The sequence below is a fragment of the Pseudochaenichthys georgianus genome, chromosome 5 (assembly GCF_902827115.2).
Source record: "Pseudochaenichthys georgianus chromosome 5, fPseGeo1.2, whole genome shotgun sequence".
NCBI classification, from domain to species: Eukaryota; Metazoa; Chordata; class Actinopteri; order Perciformes; family Channichthyidae; genus Pseudochaenichthys; species Pseudochaenichthys georgianus.
The window spans coordinates 19,723,765-19,743,596 of record NC_047507.1 but is presented as its reverse complement, the minus strand read 5'-3'; the positions used below and the strand labels follow the sequence as shown (position 1 = coordinate 19,743,596).

The window sequence follows — 19,832 nt, the reverse complement described above, 5'->3', positions numbered from 1 at the left end:
AATGTGTTCCTGTATCGGTCCTTGTGACAGCGGAGCTGCAGCAGTCTGTTGGAGAAGGAGCTCCGTTGACTGTCCAGCTGCTGGTGGAGAGGATGGGTGGGGTTATCCATCATGGACAACAGCCTGTTCAGTGTCCTCCTCTCCACCACAGCTTCAAAGGGGTCCAGCTTGATGCCGATGACAGACCCAGCTTTCCTGATCAGTTTATTGATCCTGCTGGTGTCACCGGCTCTGATGCTGCCCCCCCCAGCAGACCGCAGCAAAGAAGAGTGCACTGGCCACAACAGACTAGAAGATCTCCAGCATCTTGCTGCACACGTGGAAGGATCTCAGCTTCCTCAGAAAATAGAGTCTGCTCATCCCCTTCTTGTACACAGCGTCAGCGTTGATCCTCCAGTTCAGCCCATAAGTGCACTCCCAGGTACTTGTAGTCCTCCACAACAGCCACATCCTCTCCTAGAATGCGGCTGTTGTGCCAGACGGCAGCAGACAGAACAGTTTGTGGCTGGGGTGATGGGGGTCTTTTATAATCCTGAGGGCTTTCTTTAAGGTTAACCAGGTATGTTTACTCCACTACATTTATTTTAGTTACATTACAGATTCTGATTAATGATGTGAAATATAAACAACCCTTAAAGCAGACTTTAGTTACACCTGAGTAAAATACAGGGAAGGTGATTGTCAAGTGCCAACAATCAGGAGAGATATTTGATTGGAGGACTGGCTTATCTAAAGCCAGTTGAGTAGCCCTTGAAATGTTTTTGCTCTATGAAACCTGATGTACTTTATGATTCTGTTTTCTTCAAGCTTGTATTTTGTTGGTAGAATGCACTTATTGTAAGTCGCTTTGGATAAAAGCGTCAGCTAAATGCAATGTAATGTAATGATTGTTGGTGCTTGAGAAGACTACATATTTATCTGCAGATCCCTATAAAGTATATACATTACTCGTTATTCTCTACAAATAGTTAATTAAAAACTGTATATAATTGCTATTTTGGACATCCCTTTTCAAGATTTCAATATTACTCTAAACGTGTAATAACGTGCTTTAACCAGTAGGAGGTATGGGTTAAAAACATAGGTTAAAAAGCTGTCAAGTTTACAGTGTTAACAAAATAAAATATACTGCTGTTTCTGGTTTAGTTTACGACGGATATATTCTGTTATTGTTTTGATATTTGTAACAAAAAAGCGATGGATAAACCCCACAGCAACACAGAAAAGATGGTCTTAACATGAGTAGTTAATAAAAAACAATAATATCAAAACTAATTATTACTACTAACTTTATTGTGAAATTAAAACAGAACGGTAAAAGAATAGTTTCCGGTCTATTTTGAGGCCAGATCTCTGTAGATAAATAAAGAACTACGACCGATGTATAATATTTACAATGCATTCATGTGATGACTTTCAAAGAGTAAAGCAAGCACTGCTGAATAAAGTATGATTTATCTTTTACGAAACGTTTTTTTATATGGAATGCAGTTGGAGGTCAACCAATCACAGAGCTTGAGGCAACGCGGAACAATAGCTGAGGATTCTGGGTAGTGTAGTGTCTTCGGCCATCCTAAACTGAACAAATATTTGTTTCTCCGAATCGAAGGGGGAAATTACAAAAGCATTGCACACAATTTAAACCAATCAATGTTGTGTAATCAACAAGGATAATCTGGTGTTTTTGAGTTGATGAGTAATGCAGATATCACTGTAAAATCAATCGACAGTGAGGAGAATACGTACTTCCGGGGTAAAATCCTCCGTTATCCAATGGGAATGGATGCTCACATTGCTCTCCGTAATACAATAAAGGGGACATGATCAAATCGGAATATAATGTGCTTTTAAAAAACGTTAACTAAAGGGAACAATCTATTTGACACAGCTGAAGCGCTGGCCTTCCTTAAAAACTAACTAATTTAATAAAAATCACAGTTGTATTACACACAATGCACTGTTTTTTGAGAACAAAAAATCGTAACTAATGCACCATAATACATTCTGACGAAAAATAAAAATTATTATGAATACAAATAAAATAAAAGAAGCCTCCCGTGAGTTACTACAAGCTATAAAGTAGATTTTAAAAACGTTTTATAGAATAAAAGCTCACTGCAGGACGTTGTAGAAATGCGTGTGTGCACCACGACAAAAGAGCCTCATTCACTTTACATTGGGGTTGTTTGCTGGTGCCGACACGTAAATGTAACAAAGTTCGTGAGTCCACCACGCAATGCGGTGTTAAGGAGTCGTGGTGGAGTCACGCATTCTGGTGAGATCAGGTTGTTGGTATCAGCTATGCCCAGCATGGGCTCCTCCATCAGGCCTGGTCCTCCTCGCTGAGGAAAGACCCTCACGGACCGTCCACACAGCGGCGTGCGTTGACGCTTGGCGGTGGGCGTGTCTGAAGCTTGGGGAGTCAACGTGACCAACAACATGAATCTCCCGCCCCCGACATAGCAAAAAAGGAAAAGCCCGGTTCTTCTCCACTATTGCCAAAATGGATGCCGGTTTTGTAGCAAGTGTAGTAGCAAGGGTGGATTTAGTGTATGCAATGTCTCGCAGGAGGCCATGTAGTGTGCGTCGCTGTTGGGTACATCCGATACTCAGAAAACGTCTGCAACGGGGGGAATACCACGTTCTGGTCCAAGAGCTCCGCCTGGATGGTGTACTGTTTCAGCAGTACTTCAGGATGAGCAAAGACGTGTTCGACGAGTTGCTCGGAAAAGTGGGTCCACTCACTGATTTCAAAGGCAGACACCCATATGCGTTTGTCAATCGGACCCGCCGAGCGACTCGCCATCTGCCTACGGTACGTTTTGTGTATTTCTACTTCTGTAACCTGACTCTGTATATAAAGAGAGAGAATGCATGCCATGGATGAATGATGAATGAAGTCTGTGATTTAGTTCAGATGGATGACATTAATTAAGATAGCTAGGTAAATACAGTATTGCTCCCCTGTGTACGTGTGTGTGTGTGTGTGTGTGTGTGTGTGTGTGTGTGTGGTTGAACAGAGAGTGTGTGTGCAGTGTAGTTGAACAGTGTGTGTGTCTGTGTGTAGTTGAACAGAGAGTGTGTGTGCAGTGTAGTTGAACAGAGAGTGTGTGTGTGTGTGTAGTTGAACAGAGAGTGTGTGTGCAGTGTAGTTGAACAGAGAGTGTGTGTGTGTGGTTGAACAGTGTGTGTGTGTAGTTGAACAGAGAGTGTGTGTGCAGTGTAGTTGAACAGAGTGTGTGGTCTGTGTCTGGTCTGTGTGTGTTGGGGGGTGGTCTGTGTGCGTGCGTGTGTGTGTGTGGGGACATATACTTTTTTTTTAATCATGTATATTTTTTTCTCAGGTACCTGGCAACCGGTGACTCATACAGGACCATAGCATTCAGCTATCGGGTCGGGCATGCAACCGTGGCTGTCATCGTCAGGGAGGTTGTGGGTGCCATCTGGACCGCCCTGGTTGAGGAGACCATGCCGGTACCACAGACGGAGGACTGGAGAGCCAACGCTGCTGGGTTCCAGGAGCGCTGGAACTTTCAGAATTGCGTTGGTGCCATTGATGGGAAGCACGTGGTGATCCAGGCTCCGCACATTCTGGGTCCCTGTACTTCAACTACAAGTCCACCCACTCCTTGGTACTGCTGGCTGTCGTGGATGCCCAGTACCTCTTCAGGGTAGTGGATGTCGGAGGTTTTGGAAGGAGCAGCGACGGTGGGAGCCTGCGGAATTCTGCATTTGGAGAGGGCCTCCGAGATGGCAGTCTGCAGCTACCACCGTCATCCCAGGAGCAGAGCGGCTCGGCCTTCTTCCCCATGTCTTCGTTGGAGAGGAGGCTTTTCCGCTGATGGGACAACCTGCTGCGTCCGTTCCCTGGACGTCACCTCACACGCGAAAAGAGGATGTTCAACTACCGACTCAGCCGGGCCAGGTTGGTGGTTGAATGTGCGTTTGGCATCCTCTCATCTCAGTGGAGAATGTTCCGGCGTGTCATCACCACAAGCCCGGAGGTAGCAGAGTTGTGTGTGAAGGCCACCTGTGTGTTGCACAACTTCCTCCGCAGGAAGACGATAGGAAGGTCATCACGCACACCTGTCGCAGAGTCCACGGATGAAGCTCCAGCTACTCCAACCCTGCGTGATGCACCGAGGATGGGCTCCAACAACGCCACACGCAGATCCATCCAACTGCAGCTATTTCAATGAGGAGGGTGCAGTGCCATGGCAGCAGAACGTGGTGTAGGGTCACCATGGCTCTTTTAAGAGCCTCCAAACCAAAAGCTCTTTTAAGAGCTACCCATATTTTCTTTAAAAAGCAAATATTCCATATGAGCCATTTTAAAAACAAACATTCCTAATAAACATGTTTCTTAAATTGATATTATGCATTGCTAACAACCTTTTTCCTTCAGCCCTGTTTTTACTGATAAACCACTCGTGATTTCAGGTTTTCACATGAACAATTATACAGAAGACAGCACATTATACATCGACATACATGAAGCTTCTGTATCTTCCGTATGTTGTAACTGACAAACGACATGAACAAGTGAAGACACAGTATAGCCATAACATACTTTAAATAACTTTTATTTATAATAATGTATATGTAATATTGTGAGTGAAGTGTGTGCAGTGATGAGTGTAAAACATGTAGTGTGGATCAGTATGGCTGTAAATAACAAAACAAAAGTGATGAATCAGTCTTCCTCCTGCTCTGCTTCAAAAAATGCCTTACGAATGGCAAATTTCAGCCTTATTTTCTTTGCCATGGACATCCTTCGCAATGAAGGCAAGAGGCCCCGGAGAAACAACTCGTCCTCGTCCTCCTCCAGCACTGGACGAGGTTGAGGTAGTGACATGGAGAGAACAGGAGCGATGGCGGACATCTCCCTTCCCCTTTTTCCCCGGCCCTCAACATTATCCTCCTCCTCTCCTGCCTGCCCTGCCTCAGCTTGCTGGCTGCTGGCTGGCTGAGTCTCACCAAGGCTTTCATCTAGCTGGCTTTGGCTCTCATCCTCTGGCACCTGGCTGGGGTCAGGAGTAGTACAGGGGGGTGGAGGCAGGGTTTGCCGGGGGATATTGCTGGACGTCTCACGGTCAATGAGAAATGGGGTTAAAAAACCCATCACTGCCGTGAAACGCCAGGGCTGCCCTGACGACCCTGCCCCGCTTCTTTTTGCCTCCTTCTCCCTAGCTTTCTCCTTCCGGAACCTGTCCCTCAGAGACTTCCACCTTGTCCTGCACAATTCCTCTAATGAAATGAAATAATAAAGTTAATTTGTTGAACTACTTGAAGAATTTACTAAATTATGCCTACATTAATGAAAAGCAAATCCCTTTATCACTGTCATTTGCATAAAAGGTTTTACATTCACACTTTATATGATGAACATTTATGATATTAATGTCTATGGTGCTATTTTATGCTACATTCCATGCTGGCTAAATATACTGTCTATGCCTGCAAGCTGTCCATTCAATGTTAAAATTAAGTACACTGGATATATCAAATCAAGTTTTATTTATATAGCACATTTATAAACGATTTTTGGTTGAGCCAAAGTGCTGTACATATAATAAAACTAGCCTACAGTAGAGACACGTTACAGCTAATACAACAGCACAGTTTGTTCAGAATATCATATATAATATAAACTCCCCAAACTGGCGAAAACCTACCAGTTCCACCCACTGTCTCTGCCACCTCCCTCCATGCCTGGCTCCTCCGGTTTGTATCCCGGTAAATGAACAGAGACTGATCATACAGCACCGGGTGATTCACTACCGCTATAATTAATTTCTCCTCCATTTTTTGGAATATGAGGAAAAGACCTGCGTAGTCTCTCCCAGCATACACCCGGTTTGATTGGCTAGCGCTGTACTGGCAGATTTGCATAAACGGGATTTCATTGACTGACGCCTCCGTCGAGGCGTCAAAAGTTGAACATTGCTCAACTTTTGACGCCAGCTACGCCAGCAACACTCCACGTCGCTTCCCAAAATGCAGTTCGGCTAAAAGTGACGTCACCCCATTCAAAGTGAATGGGCAGAAGCGTTGGAAGCCTCAACGCACGCCGCTGTGTGGATGGGCCGTCAGTCCTCTCCAAACCAACAGACAGGACGTCCATCACACGGAGGTCTCTGCAGCTCTCTGAACACCAGGTTGTTTCAATCCGTCCACACTGAATATGAGAGGGGGAAAATGAAAATAATAAATGCTTTAGACAATAAGAAATATAAAGTTGACAGTTGAGTTGCTCAGTTTTTTTAGATTGTCAATACTATTACTGTATAACTAATATCTCAGGTTAAGAGGCACCTTCAAATAAAGATTGGTCTTTAAATACATTTTGTCTCTTGAATTGTTTGTCTAAAGTCAAGGATCTAGAACTGGTACTTGCAGTTTTAATGATACAGTCCGGTTATTATGCTGTTTGGGGGAGGCATCACAGGTAAGAGTACTAACTAGCTACCATCCCATGTACCTTAGCTTGACTTAAATGTATTACACGTATAATTAAGTGATGGCAAAATATAAATAATGTCATGCAAACATATTAATATTTGCTTGATTCCAGAGTTTAATTTAGCACAATTGCATACACACATTAAGGGATTTTACGATTCTGAAGTCTTCGTTCTAAATAGAAAATAGCATGGATAATTTACAAAGGCTTTAAAAACACAGCAGGAGCCCAAGATAATTATAAAACTTGCCATTATTTCAGTACAGTTCAATTGGTTTTAATTTCATAAACGGTTATCAACCGTTAGTGCCAAAGCAGTAGGCTAATATGAATTACTGCTGTTGACTGAACCACTACTTGTTTAGCTAGCATAAACTCAACAAAGCTAGCGTTAGCTGGCTAACTGACGTTATTTTGCCGCTAAACGGCACGATATAAAACGGTGGTCTTCAAAGCGGATTTAATCCTCAATCACAATAATAATATTCAAAGTAATACTGGGCAAGTAATGGGCAAAACTTACCGTTGATTGACACGCCATGTCAGCGGACTGGTAGCGACACTGACCGTAGCCCCGCAGTCATCCGGTTCGACGTGACTATGGCTGTGACTGTGACTGAACCGAGCCTCGTTGTTCTGATAGCTCCTCCCCTTCGCTCCAACCCCCCTCCCTCCCCCCACATCTACAGGTGAAAATTACTTTTGCGACACATTTATCACAAGAAGTGTAGCAAAAGTCAAGACCGCAGATTCGTCGATTTATACTGCCACAGAGCAGATTCGTCAAGTTGTAATGACTGATTTGAGAGGTTGTAATAACCAAGTTGCAGTTGTAATGGAAAATATATTTAAAAAATATGTATTTTTCTGCAAGTGAACATTTCATCACTAAATTCCTTTTTTTCTACACCTGTGCATAGTTCACGTCACTTCCGGTCAAATAAGTCATGTGACTCGTCAAAATGGCGCCGCCCACAGGGTTGATGTTATTTCGGTAATTAATCACCTTAAAATCACTGATAACGTCATCGGATTAAAAAAAAAAAAAAAGACTGGCAGAGACTGGTCTGTTTTATCGGATGCTAATTATTTAAAAATGCGTGTCATGAGGATTGCCTCCCTTTAATGTTATTCACTTCTAAAGCTACCTGTGGCTTTCCTGAGCGTTTCGTTAAATTACACTTGAGACTTTCACACAGTCAGACACACAAGCTTCATCATGGCTGGACGCCTGCTGTTTGTCATCCTCATGTGTAAGTTAAACCTCTTATTGATGTATTCATTATTAATGTAGGCTATTACAAACTTAAGCACACAAGCAAATAATGTTTTTTAATATTGCTAACCCACACGTCACTTGTTTAAAACTGTTTAGAGAGATTTGGTGTCGGTTTATGAGCAAACAGTTCGTACAGTTTGAAAGCTTCTAAAAGGGATTCATATTTAATATTTTTATGTTATAGTTAATATGTGTTCTTGTTGCCTATACTTTTCCCTGTGCTGGCTCAAATGTTACGTTTTTTGTTGTTGTTGAAGTCATTAATTTGTTAACTTTACATCTAGTTACCTTGCTCACTTGCTAATTCTTTTTTCAACAGATTGCTTTCACATGTATCAAGCACAAGGTCAGTCTCTGATCCATTGTCTTTAATATCAAGGTGTTTTATGGTTGGATAATGATTTGACTTATCTTACAAACTATTTGATTGTAAAGTATATATTTTTCTTCAACATCTATATTATGTAAATACTTCCCCCCCATTAAGAATACTTGTATATCAATTTAATTATTCAGTATTTAAAAGCATTTGGTTTCATTGTCTTATTGCAGCTTTTGAGTGATATCATTTGCTGCACGATTTCCAGATCTTCTTCCACCGACACTGACAGTGAATCCTCCGGTGATCACAGAGACAGACTCAGTCACTCTGCACTGTCAGACTCCACCCTCTGTTTCTGTGTCTCAGTGTTATTTCTACACTTTAAGTGGAGGAACTAGAGTCTTCCCTTGTCTGAAGACTCTGACAGGAACTGAGCTGCTGCAGATGTCACAGCAAAGATCACCTGCTGATCTTCAAGTGAAATGTTTTTACATTGTAACGTTTGAAGGGTCAAATTCTCTATCTCCACACAGTGACCCGTCCTCCATCACCGTACACAGTGAGTGACTTTTATTCCCATCCACAGCTATACAAATATTTATTTTAGAGAAAAAGTGTGACAAATATAAATCTCCTGAGAGTGATGTATCCTCCATCATCATTCAAAGGGAGTCAACACTATTAATACTCACTATGAGCACAATAGTTCTTCAGGTTTTCATTAGGCATTCTCTGCCATTATATATAAATGACCAACAGCAATGGTTTAAACAAATTACATATTCAGCTTTTGAACTGAACATATCCTTATATTTCCAGATCCTCTTCCCCCGACACTGACAGTGAATCCTCCGGTGATCACAGAGACAGACTCAGTCACTCTGCACTGTCAGACTCCACCCTCTGTTTCTGTGTTACACTGTTATTTCTACACTTTAACTGGACTCATTGTCAGAGGCTTCTCTTGTCTGAAGACTCTGACAGGAACTGAGCTGCTGCTGATGTCACAGCAGAGATCACCTGCTGAGGTTCAAGTGAAATGTTTTTACACGGTAACGTTTGGAGGGTCAACTTCTCCACACAGTGACCCGTCCTCCATCACCGTACACAGTGAGTGACTTTTATTCCCATCCACAACTATACATTTATTTATTTGAGAGAAAAAGCATGACTTGTATAAATCTCCTGAAAGTGATGTATCACCCATCATCATTCAAAGTGAATCAACACTATTGCTACTCACTACAGTATGAGCACAACACTTGTTTAGGTTTTCAATAGGCATTCTCTGCCATTATATATAAATGATCAACAGCAATGGTTTAAACAAATTACATATTCAGCTTTTTAACTGAACTCATCCTTATATTTCCAGATCCTCTTCCCCCGACACTGACAGTGAATCCTCCGGTGATCACAGAGACAGACTCGGTCACTCTGCACTGTCAGACTCCACCCTCTGTTTCTGTGTCTCACTGTTATTTCTACACTTTAAGTGGACTCATTGTCAGAGGCTTCTCTTGTCTGAAGACTCTGACAGGAACAGAGCTGCTGAAGATGTCTCAGCAGAGATCACCTGTTGAGGTTCAGGTGAAATGTTTTTACACTGTAAAACATGGAGGGTCAACTTCTCTATCTCCACACAGTGACCCGTCCTCCATCACCGTATACAGTGAGTGACTTTTACTCCCATCCAGAGCAATACATATATTTATTTTAGACAAAAGTTCTTTAATTGCAGGTGTGAATATTTTGTAAGGAAATTCAAATCCAAGCGAAGAAAGAAATACTGATTTGACAACCCCTATTTCCTCTAAAGTGCCATCCCTGGGCGATCAGATACATGTGATACGTTTAAAAAATACATTTCTAATCAAAGTATTTGTTTACTGAATGGTTTTACACATAAGCTTATGGTGGATTGGTGTCAACAATAGACATATATATTAGACACACAAATAATACTGAACATTTATTTATTTGTGAATGCTGAAAATGTTTCTCTTTTTGTAGATACTGTAGAAAAGGAGTCAAGCACCACCCAGTCGATCGCACCATCAAATGATTCCACAGGTAGGACATTTGATTTATTATAGAGACACGCAAGTGAACCATGGCACTTTTACATTTCCCCTTTGTGGGACGAATAAAGGTATTCTGATTCTGTGCCAGAAAATACATTTTAAAAATTCAACAGAAATGTTTCTTTTTAAAAATCATGCCTGGGGTTTTTCAAAAGTATTTACCGATCTCTTGTCAACAGTTTCATGTAGGACGCTTTTTGTTTCGGCCGAGAATACCTACCACACGAAATGTATATTTTTATTTTGGGGGGAACTGTCCCTTTAGGTCTGCAGTCAAGAACATTATAAAACAGCACTTAATTTTCAATTTGTTTGAAATGCTGTTGTGCTCTCTGTGTTTTCATTTGCGAGGTCTGACTGTTATCAGTCCTTATCCCTTCCCCCCTGTAACACCTGCAAAACAGACATCAGGTAACACATTTCCACATTTATTTTCAGAAATAAGTTATTTACCATATAGGTGTTTGAGTGCATCGGGTTTTTTGAAATGTACTTTTGTTGTTTCACAAGGTTGGACTGTCGTAATGTCAAAGAACACTGGTAGTTCCTCCTCTTCCTCCCCAACACCAGTGAAAGCAGCATCAGGTGCAATCATTTCCCATTATTCATACTGACTCATTAAAGATTTGAATATGTCTTGCTCATACTAAGAAGATGTTTGCTGATTGGTCACTCTCTGGTCAGTCTGTGAAGGACATCCAGTTGTTTGAATACAGATCGTGGCAAAGGAAAAACAGGAACGGATACTTAATATTTCATATGCAAACCTGCCGTACTGTGGATGATAAAAGAATATGTGTGGGCCGTCTGCACTCATAATATTCCATTGATAGTATGCCAGCTCCTTAAGAGGACTCCTTGCACATATTCCAAAAATGTAAATTAAAAAATATATGTTACTATGTACTCTAGTTACATACTAATAATAATTCTTAAATTGTTTTAAACTTTAATTCAGGTTTACAATATGATTTAGATTTATTTTGTATCAGTAACAAAGCTATACTCAGCTTTACTTTTTACATAATGGTGTGATCTGGAAGTGTTGGATGAATCATTGTATTCATGCACCGTACATGATAATGTTGGGAGGAGCAGATGTTGGACTGACGCTTATATTCCTGTCGTTTCAAAGCAGAAATATGGAAGTTTGTCGCAGTTGTGGCTGGATGTGGAGTTGCTGTGGGCGTCATCCTGCTGGTTTCTGCACTTCTCTGTAACAACAAAATAACTGGTATGAATGTGTCAATGTGTTTGTTTCATAAGGTCAGAATCTGCTTTGAGAGACTTGAACAACTACTCAAGATATACACCGTTTGGCTTGGGTCTTAAATGTCATTTGCAGTTTCAAACAAATATTTAAAGCAGCTTCACATTTGTTCATTTGAACGTTTGACGTAGCTCACATCTACTAAAATATATATTGTGGCGAGCAAGACCTAGATCTGAAACGTAAAATAAACCACTCGCGTGGGCGACCACCACTGCACGAGACAAAATAAACTCTGTGCTCAGGCCTCACACTGTTTTCACATACGAGCAAAGTATTGTTTGAGAACTGATGGTATAGAAATCTCCTCTCAACAGAAACATAACCCTGGAAGTGTACTCCATCACATTGTGTATGTTTTATAATCAGTAAAGAGAGAAGTATGATTTGATATACAGACCTTGAATTAAAACATTGTGTGTTTTCTCACTAGCTGGTCCCGATGAGGTGAAAAGGCAGGATACCAAAGTTGAATATGTAAGCTTGGCATGAGACACAAATAAATAGTGTGGTTTATATAACTATATTTATAGAACTACAAATTATATAAGTATATTTGTTTTCTTTCTTTCCCCAGTCTGACACATACCATATGTACTGCCCTGAGGAGCCAGCTGCTTCAGACCTGAAGATGGGTCAAATGTACAGCCCGGTGCAGTCACACTGAAGCCGTTTGTACTGAACAGAGAGCAAGAGGAACAAGTCTAAAAAACTATTTAAAAAAAACTATGTGTTTGAAGTAAACTTTTATAATCCAAACTAATGTTAGACGACTGAAATGTATTTCTCTCATCAACCAAACTGAGATTAAAGAAAGATTTAGCCAAACTTTTACCTAAAGCAAAAGTTGACTCTTTCTAGTTTGAAAATGTGTTTCTGTTTAATGTTGTGTATGCTGTTTTACATCTATTATGAACACAAGTTGAAAAAAGGGAAAACCCTAATATATACTGTATATCTATTAAATCGGATGTAACTTGTATAGTAACTCTGTGACTATGCCCTATAAATGTATTTATACTGCTTTGAGTTTCATTGTTTCAGTTGATCAGTTTCCACACACACACAGAAACACAGAGAAAATAACACCAGGGGTAAATAAAGGAAGGAAAATATGTCTTTGTATTTATTCATCATCTCTCTCAAACATGAGGATACGTGTTTGTGGTCACCTTCACACATTATGGCTGTAATATCAATGGAACATTCTGAGATCTTCTTCATGCATCTTTCGCTCGTCTGAAATGTCTTCTGCTTTAAAACAAGGAGAAACTGGCAGAATAAAGCAAGTTCTAAAATAAAATATCTAAAATAAATAAAAATGATGGCACTGTCAACTGTTTTTAGCAACTCACTGCCAAAAATAAAGACCACTCTGAATTCTCTTCACGTGACCAAGTGCATTTTACATTCCACATACTCTTACATTATACTTCTTCCTCCTCACTGAAGAATCAAACATGTTAAATGTCTTATCATACTTTGCACAAATTACATTTGTTATACTTTGACTAGAAATGCATTGTTGTTACGGTTGGCAGACTGTATTTCTTTCTCTTTTAAAATGTCAGCACACATTTGTGACACTATGGAAAACTGTCGTGGTGTGATCTGAAATGCTCTGAGCAAAGTCACCTAGCACTTTATTCTCAGTTTCTGTTGTTTACTAATGTTTACTGCTTTAATGGATGTGAGCCTTAGTGCTAAGGACAAAGATTTGTTTTCTTGATAGAGCGCTGCCTGTTGCCAGGTATGAGCAAATTCATTCTGATTGGCCATGTTCTCTATGTGTTTATAAGCATCTTCTTGTTGAGTTAGTCCGTACTGAAGTCCGGTCGTGCTGCTAAAGGTCACCTGCTGATGGTCGATGCTACCAGAGGGAGCAGAGCTGCGGCTAGAGGGCTGGAGAGGCGCGATGCTGAACCACACTCCATGGCATTTTCCTGCAGAAGACACTCTTTTTTAAAACATGAATAATATCAGGGTTGATGTGCTTTGTCTTGGAAGAAAGGAGTGGATGCTAATAGATATAAACTGAAGTTATTGAACGAGTCGTCTTATTTCCATAGTCTTTTGTAGAGGTTGTAAAACAGGACAACAGTTGAACCACTTCACCACATGGAGGTACAACTGAGAAGAAACACCCGGTCAATCGTCCCTCATTGAACAGGAAACAACTACGCTGGTTTCAAACAGCTACAGTTTAAGCAGTGAGTTGGTCTATGGATTGACAGTTTGCTGATAAGTATATAATTTACTTTCTGTTTTGCTAACTAAAATCTGTATATAATCTATAAACAATAAGAGTCAAGTTGTTAAAGCTGAAATTATCCTGTTATGGTCAAATTTTGCTTAACTTATTTGTTATCTATTTCACAGAGTTTCTCAATTTCATACAGGGATAATTCACATTAATGGTTCACTTGTTTAACTTTGAATTCCTGCCTTATAGAACAATCTGCAACAGTTATATGATCCTGACAAAGTGCTTTGTTTGTTTGTTGGTTTATTATAGTTGAACAGAATGAGATTAACTAAATGTGTCTTTGATATATAAATGTAGCTATAAATCATCTATTTGTTTCATGCTTTCAATCTCAGTTACAAATAATACAATATATGACTCATCATTTTTGCCATCATTCATAACTCGAGAGATAGATTTATTCCACTCTTATCTTCTGTACTGTTAATATGAAGCTGCAGCGACTAGTTTGCTTAGTTTAACAGAGCCAAGTTAAGTGCTAATTGTTTAAAAAAATCTGCCTATAATACGTCTAAATATGTTCTATTTCTTGCCCATGAGCAGTGACTTCCTGAAGCTTTGCCGTAACCATGAGGTCGCAAGCAACCAGTAAAAAGTCCAGGAAGTGAAGAAATACTCCGGCACATAAACCAGACTCTTCCTCCATACCCTCATCATCAACTAAACATTGTCACTGTACATGTAGCGCACACGGACACACATCCTCTTACCTCAGGGTGGAAAGGATGACAGGATTCAGGCTTCTTCCTGTCCTTCTGATACTTCAGTCTGTCACATTTTAGTGACTCGTTGTGTTCAAAGGAGTCAAGGGTGAAAATATACATTAACAGGACATGTTCAGCGCTTCACAATAATACAACCTATTTAGTCCGATGCAAGTCAAACCTAAGCTCTACAGAAGAAAAGTACATATATTTCACAATCAGTAATATGATCTACTTTCATCTGCTTCAACGTATGAATCATCTGTGCTTCCTCTAGAAAGGATATACATGATCTCGATGGGATCCATGGTAACTGGAGGATAACTGCTGCAGTCACACTTGTTGTCCACTACCACCATGAAGAGGTTGCTGCTGGGAATCTGCTGTATGACGAAAGATCTGCAGCACAAATAGAGAATAAGAATTAAAAAAAATTATGATTAGGAGCAGACTGAACATCGACTGTTTATTTTGAATTGGTATCGTTAGGAAAGGCAGGGATTATGTGATGATTTCACAAGTAGGCCTGGAGCAGTACCTGACACAGCCCTCACAGTCGATGTTGCCTGTTGTTTCTTTGATGGTGCGTTCGGAGACAAAGGCAGGGTATTCTGTGTCACACGGCACCATGTGGGTTTTACCTCGAGGTCTCTGAGCTGAATGTGTGACAAAGCAATTGTAGCTTTACAAAACCACAGAGAAACCGAAAGACGCTCAAGCCTGAAACAATAGACGTTACCTTTCACAGAAAGATCCACGTTCCACCAGCTGTACAGGTTAAATTCTAGCAGAAAACTTGAGGAAAAACACAAAGGTCACATCATAACAAATGTTTCCAGAGACAGCAATTAAATATGAAACTATATTAGTTAAGGATAAGCATGAATGAATAGTTAACTAATTTCTTTATTAAAGGGTAAAGCATTGTTAATTTAAAAAGAATTGTGATATGTATTACCTATTAAGCACAATATTGAGTATTTAGCCACCGTCAACCAATGTATCATGTTACTAGTACATGTGCCAAGCTAAGAAGTAATAACAGTTCATATAATATATTTGTATGTGTAAACACCTATATATAAAACTGATACAATTAATTATATTTTTCAAAACTTTTATCATTCACTAGGTGATTACCTAATTACCTCTCCCTCCTGTGAATACAACACTTATAATAGTTTACCACATTGTGTAGGCTTCATCATATCATGTCATTTATGGGCCTATGTAATGTGCACTTCCTTTAAATAATTGAGTATATTGCTTACATGACAAGTTCAGTCAGGAGCCACTTAAAAACAGTGAAGGGCTGAAACAGAGAAAAGTATTTAGTGTTAGAATCTGAAACAAAATGAGTTGAAATATGTTTGAGGTTGTTTAAATGCTTGAGTTCATTTTGCGACTCTGCTCTAAACACATGTTCCACCACAGATTCTAACTCAGGTGTAGATGCAGTAGTGAAGCAGATAGTAAAAGTATCGTTTCTAATGTCTTTATCTTTAAACCAGCTGCTGTTCTGCCTTACATTTGATAGAGAGCGTGCACTGTCGCTGCTCCCAGCGTACTCTCTGCAGAGCGCCTGGTAATCATACAGCGTGATCCTGCAACACAAACAGAGCAGCAGAGGATGGAAAGTCAAACTTGAAATTTATGTTTAATGGTTTAATGCAGGGGTGTCAAACTCAAATACACAGTGGGCCAAAATAAATAAATGGGTACTAGTCGAGGGCCAATTCAATGTTTATTATTTATTTATCGAAATGAACTTATTGCACATATTAAACCTATAACTAACAAAGCTTAAATGATTGCCTATAAAAAACAACGTTAAACATTAAATAATCAGTTGCATTCATTTCTTATGGCTCTATCTGCAGCTTTTCCGGAGTCATTTCTTATGATTACATTTTTCCACAGGCCAACAACAGCTTCAAGAAAACTATTTCCCTCAAAGAGAAAACCAAACATGCCCTGTTGTCGTGAGAGAAAAAGTGCAGAAGGAAACATCCATGTAAACTCAGTGTGCTGCTCTGTGATGCTAGCTCAAGCAGATACTTGGCATCTCATCTTGGGTGCAAGTTCATCAATGTTTGGGCTCTGGCTCTGAGCTGAGGACACCCTCAGGATTGAGTGAAGGTGTGCGTGCAATATACCGGCGGGCCAGATCTAATAGTAATTCAAAATTATCCTGTGGGCCGAAATTAAATCCACCAAGGGCCTGATTTGGCCCCCGGGCCTTGAGTTTGACTCATGTGGGTTAGTGTATCAGTTTAGGGCTCAGAGAAATGTGATGTTGTGTCTCTGACCTTTTGAAGGACCCCATTTGGAGAAGTTTGTTCATAACTGCACCCTCCACCTCTCCGAAGAAGAGCCCTGTCTGAGAGAGGAGTTGTGTAAAAGCACATAAAATAATGAGAACAGCCAATGAAAAATAACTTTTAACTAATAAGTCTAACTAATTCGATTTTTCAAATGTTTAAAACTCAACAGACAAAGACTGGTATTTATATCAGGGCTGCTGCTATGAATGAAAAAAGTAGACTTTCTTCCTCTAACTTTCATCCTACATCCCTTTAAATCTTTCAGCTATCCTATTTGGAAGAGCGGCCCAGTGTTGCTCTACACACGCTCAAGACTTATGGAAAAACATTTAAAGACAACTGTAAAAGCTTAGATAAATGGGAGTCCTGTGTTCAGGTGTAAACTCATAGATGCATTTTACATGCACACAGTACCTGAGAGGGCTCCTCTGTGACGAGAATGAAGGCATTGTTGTCAATGAGATAGCAGTTAATGTCCTATCAGACAAGAGAATATAAGAAATGATGTTAACAAAACAACCTGAAAGAAAATAATTCAAACGTCAGAGCTGTGTGACTTTACTTACCGCGCTATCACAGCTAATGCCACATTTTCCATCCAGAGCGGTACACTGAGCACAAAACAAAGTATTTATCTTCACACCTGATCACAGAGCTCTTCTTGTTGTAAAACAAAGCTGCAGTGATTGTTGTTTAGTTACCTGTCTGCAGGCCGTCCAGAACTTCCTCTGAAAGAACTCGAGCTTCATCTGGATCCCTACAGCTGAGCACAAGACCAAACATGTAAGAGACGGCATCACATACAAAAGTAATATCAATAAAATAATGATTTGAAAAATGCTTGAGAGGTTTGTTACCGGCAACGATTGGAGACTTTCTGTCATCGAGGAGCTGGATTGCAGTGCTGGCCAAGACCACACTTTTATTTTCTAACGCTAGAGGAAGAGCAGAGGATAATCAGATTACACTCTCTGCCCACTAGATGGTGCCGTTTACCCAGAAGCCCCAGTTGGTTGCCTCTAAAGAAACCGCAGTACCAGTCCATTACATTACAGTTATGTCAAGCCAGAGCTTTTTATTCTACAGCCAGATGCCTTCAATCATTTTTAAATGGCCACTGTGATAGGAAGAGTTCAGGTAACGGGAGGATGCAGTCATCATTAACAGAGCAACGGTGGTAAATGTCCAGAAGAGAGAAGCTGAATCCTCCATCCTCTGGCCCTCAGACAGAACGTGGGCCACATTAACTGAATAAAAGCTGTGAGGCAAGTGAGCTGTGCTGCACATCCTATCAGGGGAAACCAGTAAAAACCACAATCCATAACAAAAAGAGGGACATAGAGAAAGACTGATTAAGTTGTTAAAATGCTGAATAGCCCAAGCAACCACATGAAATCCAAAAGAGTAATTTGTATAATGCTGCACTGGATAATTGAAAGTATATTGAGATGGGTTTATAAAACGTTAGATGCAGATTACTGAGCTGCAATAGCTGGTGTAGTTTTGTGTGTGCTCAGGGAACTTTTAATTTGTACTGCACTTGAGCTCCTTAACCTCTGGCTTTGTTCTGCATACCTGTGCTGAAGGGGATGGAGTACACAAACGCCCCGGGGACCTGCTCTGCCGCTCGCTTGTACCACAGAGGGAAGTGATCGGCGTTAAACACACCCTCCTTTTCCTCCGCCGTCAAGAAGTCTCTGAGGAAGCACGCAGAGCCAAAGTGAGGCGACGAGGAGAGGATTGGATTCATCAAGCACAATCACAGAGTAATGATTAAAGACGTGTTGAGCAGCGGGACTCACTGATTGGACAGCTGATCGGCCGGGACAAACAGGTTGGTCCTCGAGAGGCCGGTGCGCGTACCCAGGAAGGCAATCTCCACTCCTTTGTCTGAGTTCCTGTTGGGGAAATGCAGAGCAGTGAAAAGTATTTGAATCTGAATGCTTTCATTCCCGACTGATGGTATAAACGCAATAATAAAATGCCACATTAAGGTTTGTGTGGCACAAGGTGTAGGACTTTTATAAATGTTTTAATGCAACATCACTCAGACCTGCTTCTTATTAATCTGAAGACTTCTTTTCAAATATAAATTCAAGTAATATATCTGTTTAAATAAAATAATGACAATTGCCAAAGCATTAATAACACATACCCTTCAACTATATGCATTTTGGGGTAATGAACAACATTATCAACATGTACATCAGCTCTTTAAACAAGGATTTAGAGTTAAAAGTTTACATGTCTTAAGTGTCTTAATAAAACACTCAAATGTTCAGATGTGCATCGATTTTTCCCTATTTTACACTGGTTGTGAAAAACACCTCTATACCTAACGTCATTCTAAAGTTCAGCTGCAGATTATACTCAATGAGGCTTCAGAAATCTGCTATAAACAAAAAGTGTGTCTCTAACATTGGAATTGCTATAAGAGGGAAACATTTAAAACATCAAACAGAGCTTATTTTCAGTGTCCGTAAAAACATGTGAGTACCACCAGGCCTAAGTTACAAAGTATGCATATTAAATAAGCATACTTTGTAACTTATGGCTTTTTAAATGGTTTGAAATGCTTAATTGGAAAGACATTAATAAGAATGATTTTCGGTTGCCAGGTTGGCCGATGCTTCTTCTACTTCAACTTATTACCATTTACAAATGCAGACTTAATGGATTGTTGTGTCATCAATAATTTGCAAACATTATTCACTGCAGATGACTTGCAAACATTTACTGACGGCTTATTAGAAATCCCTAATAAACCTCCCTTGTTAATGACCAGCTGTTTTGTAGATATGGAGAAAAACACATTAAATAGGGCCCAAAATGTTCTTACTCTGATTTGTTGAGGGCCAGTCCAGTCCAGTAGGCATCCAGCGGAGCGGTGACCACAGCATCAAACAACACTTCCTGGATCAGCTCTCTGTCACCTGCAGAGAGTCCCAGAACATCTTTTAATCTTTTATCCCTTCACACCAGTGACAGCAGTGGCCAGAGGTATTAGGTTTTCAGCTTGTTTGTAAACATTTTAGCATAAAAAGTACATTGGGTCGGATATTTGTCCAATTCTCCTGAATATCATGTCATTTGTATTTTATATTTATGCCTTATATGATA

The 19,832-nt window shown here is 40.2% G+C and overlaps 2 protein-coding genes across 3 annotated transcripts in view; one reads left to right on the top strand and one right to left on the bottom strand.

Moving 5' to 3' along the window:
- The first annotated feature begins 7,500 nt into the window (after positions 1–7,500).
- Positions 7,501–12,532, top strand: LOC117446068 (mucin-6-like). Of its 2 annotated transcripts, none has more exons than XM_034082070.2 (11): positions 7,501–7,716; positions 8,062–8,088; positions 8,330–8,623; positions 8,884–9,174; positions 9,440–9,736; positions 10,078–10,137; positions 10,500–10,559; positions 10,659–10,733; positions 11,287–11,382; positions 11,852–11,895; positions 11,996–12,532. In XM_034082070.2, the coding sequence occupies exons 1-11, from the start codon at positions 7,683–7,685 to the stop codon at positions 12,083–12,085; spliced, it is 1,368 nt and encodes a 455-aa protein (XP_033937961.1). In that variant the 5' UTR covers positions 7,501–7,682; the 3' UTR covers positions 12,086–12,532. The 2 variants fall into 2 exon arrangements, with proteins under 2 accessions (XP_033937961.1, XP_033937960.1); XM_034082069.2 differs by having other exon boundaries at positions 11,284–11,382; positions 11,996–12,523.
- Positions 12,533–12,632: 100 nt separating this feature from the next.
- The window catches only part of cacna2d3 (calcium channel, voltage dependent, alpha2/delta subunit 3), a 33,506-nt gene continuing 26,306 nt past the window's right edge, over positions 12,633–19,832 (bottom strand). Inside the window, exons 25-40 of the mRNA XM_034082068.1 lie at positions 19,552–19,645; positions 18,515–18,610; positions 18,288–18,409; positions 17,570–17,647; positions 17,414–17,475; positions 17,279–17,323; positions 17,127–17,189; positions 16,698–16,768; positions 15,917–15,992; positions 15,660–15,700; positions 15,128–15,183; positions 14,927–15,044; positions 14,675–14,787; positions 14,395–14,477; positions 13,273–13,361; positions 12,633–12,669 (exon numbers count right to left, since the gene is read on the bottom strand). Of these exons, the coding sequence (XP_033937959.1) occupies positions 12,639–12,669; positions 13,273–13,361; positions 14,395–14,477; positions 14,675–14,787; positions 14,927–15,044; positions 15,128–15,183; positions 15,660–15,700; positions 15,917–15,992; positions 16,698–16,768; positions 17,127–17,189; positions 17,279–17,323; positions 17,414–17,475; positions 17,570–17,647; positions 18,288–18,409; positions 18,515–18,610; positions 19,552–19,645 (1,238 nt within the window). The 3' untranslated portion in view covers positions 12,633–12,638. The remainder of the gene's footprint in view (positions 12,670–13,272; positions 13,362–14,394; positions 14,478–14,674; positions 14,788–14,926; positions 15,045–15,127; positions 15,184–15,659; positions 15,701–15,916; positions 15,993–16,697; positions 16,769–17,126; positions 17,190–17,278; positions 17,324–17,413; positions 17,476–17,569; positions 17,648–18,287; positions 18,410–18,514; positions 18,611–19,551; positions 19,646–19,832) is intronic.